This window comes from Lactuca virosa, chromosome 3 (genome assembly GCF_052849685.1).
Source record: "Lactuca virosa cultivar CGN04683 chromosome 3, Lactuca_virosa_CGN04683_v6, whole genome shotgun sequence".
Classification (NCBI taxonomy): Eukaryota; Viridiplantae; Streptophyta; class Magnoliopsida; order Asterales; family Asteraceae; genus Lactuca; species Lactuca virosa.
In genome coordinates this window covers 172,875,384-172,879,981 of record NC_136428.1, presented here as the reverse complement: position 1 = coordinate 172,879,981, position 4,598 = coordinate 172,875,384, and the positions used below count along the sequence as shown (strand labels likewise).

Below are 4,598 nucleotides of genomic sequence, written 5' to 3'. Positions count from 1 at the left end.
AAATTTCATGACAACTTTTGAAAGCCTTCCAATTTTTACTTAAATCTTAAAAAAGTAATAATAATAATTAGCAATGTTTTTCTAAATTAAAAGATTTAAAAATAAAACATTAAGAATATGGCGTGAAATGCAAATAAGCTTAAATGAGGGGAAGTAAATGCTAATATCTCTAAATAGATTATCCTTTTTAATACTTTAAAAGTTCCCAGTCATCAACAAAACGTAATTGCCTTGTCATGCCTCTCTATCCACTCCCCTTTTAACAGCTGGATCCCTCCTCACCCTCACATGTCATCCCTCTAACCCTACCCTCAACCACCGCACTGCCATTCTCTCACGGTGGTCTCTCCCTCCTCCCCGGCCTCCGCCTCCGCCTCCGCCTCTCCCCTACGCATCAAACAGTCCTTAAGCAAGTAAACGACCTGTCTCCTTTTGGCTTCTTTCGAATTTCAGAGTTGTTTTTTTCGATATACCAAATAGAAGAGGGAATCCTTCTTTCTCAAATCTCAGCTGTTGAATTTCTTCCAAAGCTCTGGAATTTTGTATTAAAAGCTGCCATGTTTACTGGATTTGCTGGATCCTAGTCGGATTAGCATCTCTTCCGAAGCCGGCGGCTGAAACAAGTCAGTCTCTCTCCTCTCTCTAAATTTAAGCTTCCTCTATATTCGCATGTCGACACACATAAAAACACAAACATCCCGATTAGTTTTCGGGTAATTATGTATCTTATCTTATCAAGAATAAACAGATACTCGCGATTGTTTTACGCTTTTTTGTGAACAATTGTTTAAATTAAGAAGCCAGATCTGATAATAATTTGGGGCTTTTCCTTGAAATCGCCCAGATTATTTGTTCTTCAGTTTTTTTTGTATTTTTTTTTGGTTGAGGCTGCAACCTGCAAGTGTAAGTAGGGTTTTGTGCTCTTACATGACATGTGTAGACTTTAAGACAAAGAGAATGAAATCATTTTATGTGAATATTCTGTTTCCCCTATTTTTGGTAAAAAATAAAAGGAATTATGCAGTCTGAAAGGGAACGATTTTGTAGTTGATGGAAGGAAATTGCAGTATAGAAAGCTTAATTCCATATTTGTTAAGATAAATCACAGTTATGAACTTATGATTGCTGCATAGGAATTGCTGTATGGATTACAAATCATTAAACACCTTTCATTAATACCTAACCTGAACAATCTTTAATCTCTCCATGTTCTTGTAGATAATATTCCAAGGATACACAGTTACACACAAATCTAACTTTCAGAGTCTGCATCTTGAGTTTTTCCCTGTAAATTCATGGGGGCTGGAGAAGATAACTCACCTGCTAAGCATTCCAAACCTGCTCCAACTCAGGAAACACCTCCACCTTCATATGCTGACTGGTCAAACTCAATGCAGGCATGATTTAAATTTTTGATTTAAAGTTTTAAACTTTTTGTTACAAGATTCTTATTCTGGTTTTGTAATTTTCATGTTTAGGCTTATTATGGTGCTGGAGGAACTCCACCTTTTTTTGCTTCAACTGTTGCTTCTCCAACTCCTCATCCCTACATGTGGGGAGGCCAGGTGATGATGATGATGTGGCAAAATTCAAAGATTTTATTGGATTCTTGTAGAAATTAATCATTGGAAAATGTTTTGATTATCTTTCAGCATCCTATGATGTCACCATATGGAACTCCAGTTCCATATCCAGCTTTATATCCACCAGCAGGAGTTTATGCTCATCCTAGTATGCCTATGGTAAATATAATTTCTTTTTCTTTTTTCTTTTTTTGCCTTTTAATCTTTTATGTGTTATTTATAATTATTGATTTTTATTCTTGCAGACTCCAACTACTGCTCCACCAAACACAGAAATGGAAGCGAAGGCGTATGAAGGCAAGGAAAGGTCAACTACTACTAATAAAAAGTCAAAGGGTATTTCTGGAAATGGAAATGTTGGTGTTAGAACTGGAGAGAGTGGAAAAGCAGCATCTAGTTCAGGGAATGATGGAGGCGCCACCCAAAGGTTTTTTAATTTTCTATTTTTTTTTACTCAAAGTTTTCATTTATTATGCCAAAAATACCCTTGTTTTTTAAATTATTGTAATTTTTGAAATTTGAACTAAACAGTGCTGATAGTGGAAGCGATGGTTCTTCAGATGGAAGTGATGAAAATGACCAAAATGTACATATCTCAGAAACTCTTAATAATTTTTTATTTTTTTTTAAATAATAATTTTTTTTGAAGGTATGATAATTATTAATTAATACACAAATATATATACAGGAATTTTCTGGAGGCAAGAAAGGAAGCTTCAATCAGATGCTTGCAGATGGTAATTCCGTAATTCTACACATTTTCACTTCCATTTATATAAATAATTAAATTAAAAAAAAATTACTTTTTTTAATAAGTTAAATAAAAGTATGTTGCTATTTTCAGCAAATGCACAGAATAACAATATACAGACACCAGTTCCCGGGAATCCTGTAGCTTCAATTCCGGGCACCAATCTAAACATGGGAATGGATTTGTGGAATCCGGCCGCCGGAAACACCGCCATCAAAATGCGACCCGGTGTGTCTCGTGGGGTGGTGCCGCCTCCCATGATGCCTGATCAGTGGGTTCAGGTCTGAATAAATGAATTTCCTTTTCTTGTTATAAGATAGAGTAAATTACACTAATGGTCCCTATGGTTTTGGGTAATTTGCACGTTTGGTCCCTAACTTATTTTTTTAACTCCTACTGTTTGTTTTTGTTGCGCGCTTGGTCCGTGTCTTACCTAAAAAGACTATTTTGCCCTTGATTTTTTAATTAAAGTGGGGTAGGTAAGGGAAGGTAAGGTATATAAATAAATTAAAAAATCAAGGGTAAAATAGTATTTTTAGGTAAGACAGGGACCAAACGCGCAACAAAAAACAAACAGTAGGAGTTAAAAAAATCAAGTTAGGGACCAAACGTGCAAATTACCCAAAACCATAGGGACCATTCGTGTAACTTACTCGAAAATTATAAAATTATTAATTAATGAATTTATGATTTATGACTTATGACATCAGCAGGATGAGCGTGAACTGAAGAGACAAAAGAGGAAGCAGTCTAACCGTGAGTCGGCCAGGAGATCAAGATTGCGCAAACAGGTATCAAAATCAAAATGACAAAATCTAATTCCACCGTCGGAATGAGCGATTCCATTCCGTTTTCTTTTCTGATTCCGTTGTTTGGGCAGGCGGAATGTGAAGAGTTACAGACGAGAGTAGAGGCGCTGACCAGTGAAAATCATACACTCAGAGATGAGCTTCAGAGGCTCTCGGAGGAATGTCAGAAGCTTACTTCTGAAAATAATTCCATAAAGGTTTTTATTTATTTATTTATTTATTTATTTTTAATTATAAGTTTAACAAATAAAAAAAAAAAGAATAACATGATTTACTATTTGACTTTGACCAGGATGAGTTGACCAGGTTTTGTGGACCAGAGGCAGTGTCGAAGCTTGATGAAGGAAACAGTTGAGAAAGAGAGAGATATAGTGGAAAAAAGTTAGTGATTAAAGTTATAAAATTAGGACTAAATCTTTTCAACTGACGTGAGAGACTAATATGTTGTGTTTTTTCTACTTTTCTTCATATACATGTAACTGTAAGTTGTAATTTTTTTTTTTAAATTTATAAGTTACTGTTTTATATCGTTCATTCATACTTCAAACAGACGTAGAAAGCTTGATGTACAAGTATAATGTGGTTGAATGTTGTATTGGAACAGATGGGGTTTAATTTCACTTCTTTTGATATGATTTTTTTGAATAAAAAAGGTGTACAAAAATGATGCAAACAACTAGAGGTGTACATATGCATTTTATTAGACCAAAATGAAAAATATTTTTCAACCGACTAGTTGTTATAAATTGTTCATGAATCATGATCATGGTCAATGTTTCTTGTGTGGAAGTTGATGTTAAATTAATATGGAAAAACGAGGTATTGAAGTTGATTTTTTGTTATGTTAGTTAGCTTGAAAACATGAAACTTATATTCTTTATATCACCTTGCTCTATTGAAAATTGGACTTTGGTTACTCGTTGGTGGGAGATGGAAATGGTGAGTATAAAATGTTTAGGCTATTTGGAAGTTTAGACTTTGCAGACGATAAGACGGTTTTTAATTGTACTGTTTCAAACTGTTTGTACATCTTTTTTTGTTCACCAAACATATTTTTAGTACATCAAACTTAAAACACAGGTGGATTCAATATAGAACCCGATGTTCCTAAAAAAAATTTCAGTAGTGTGATTTTTTTCGGAAAATTTTTGTTTATGTTGCGGTGATACCGTGGAAAATAATTTGGGCTACCCTAAAATATTTTTTAGGTTAGTTTTAAATTGTAAATGCAAATACAAACCAGTCCAAACTTGTTAAGCCCAGTTGACCAAGTGCCAAACACAAAATTAGTTTAATAAAACACAAAATTTAGCCTAATAATTGTGAAAAATTGGACATCTGCAACTCAACAAACTAATCGACGGTCTCCCGACTCCCCTGCGACTCACGTCTCACGCATGCTGCTGCCTTCGACCTTCCTTCTTTCTGCTGGCGATTTGCCTGTTGTGGATTTTT

At 34.7% G+C, this 4,598-nt stretch overlaps 1 protein-coding gene across 2 annotated transcripts; it reads left to right on the top strand.

The window, feature by feature from the left end:
* Positions 1-218: 218 nt before the first annotated feature.
* LOC145166825 (G-box-binding factor 1-like) lies at positions 219-3,763 on the top strand. 2 transcript variants are annotated; one of them, XM_079085861.1, is made up of 11 exons: positions 219-623; positions 1,219-1,397; positions 1,479-1,565; positions 1,653-1,742; positions 1,829-2,010; positions 2,115-2,169; positions 2,272-2,320; positions 2,428-2,615; positions 3,048-3,125; positions 3,215-3,340; positions 3,436-3,763. In XM_079085861.1, exons 2-11 carry the CDS (start codon positions 1,296-1,298, stop codon positions 3,496-3,498), a joined length of 1,020 nt encoding a protein of 339 aa, XP_078941987.1. In that variant the 5' UTR covers positions 219-623; positions 1,219-1,295; the 3' UTR covers positions 3,499-3,763. The 2 variants fall into 2 exon arrangements, with proteins under 2 accessions (XP_078941987.1, XP_078941986.1); XM_079085860.1 differs by having other exon boundaries at positions 220-623; positions 3,045-3,125.
* The last annotated feature ends 835 nt before the right edge of the window (positions 3,764-4,598 follow it).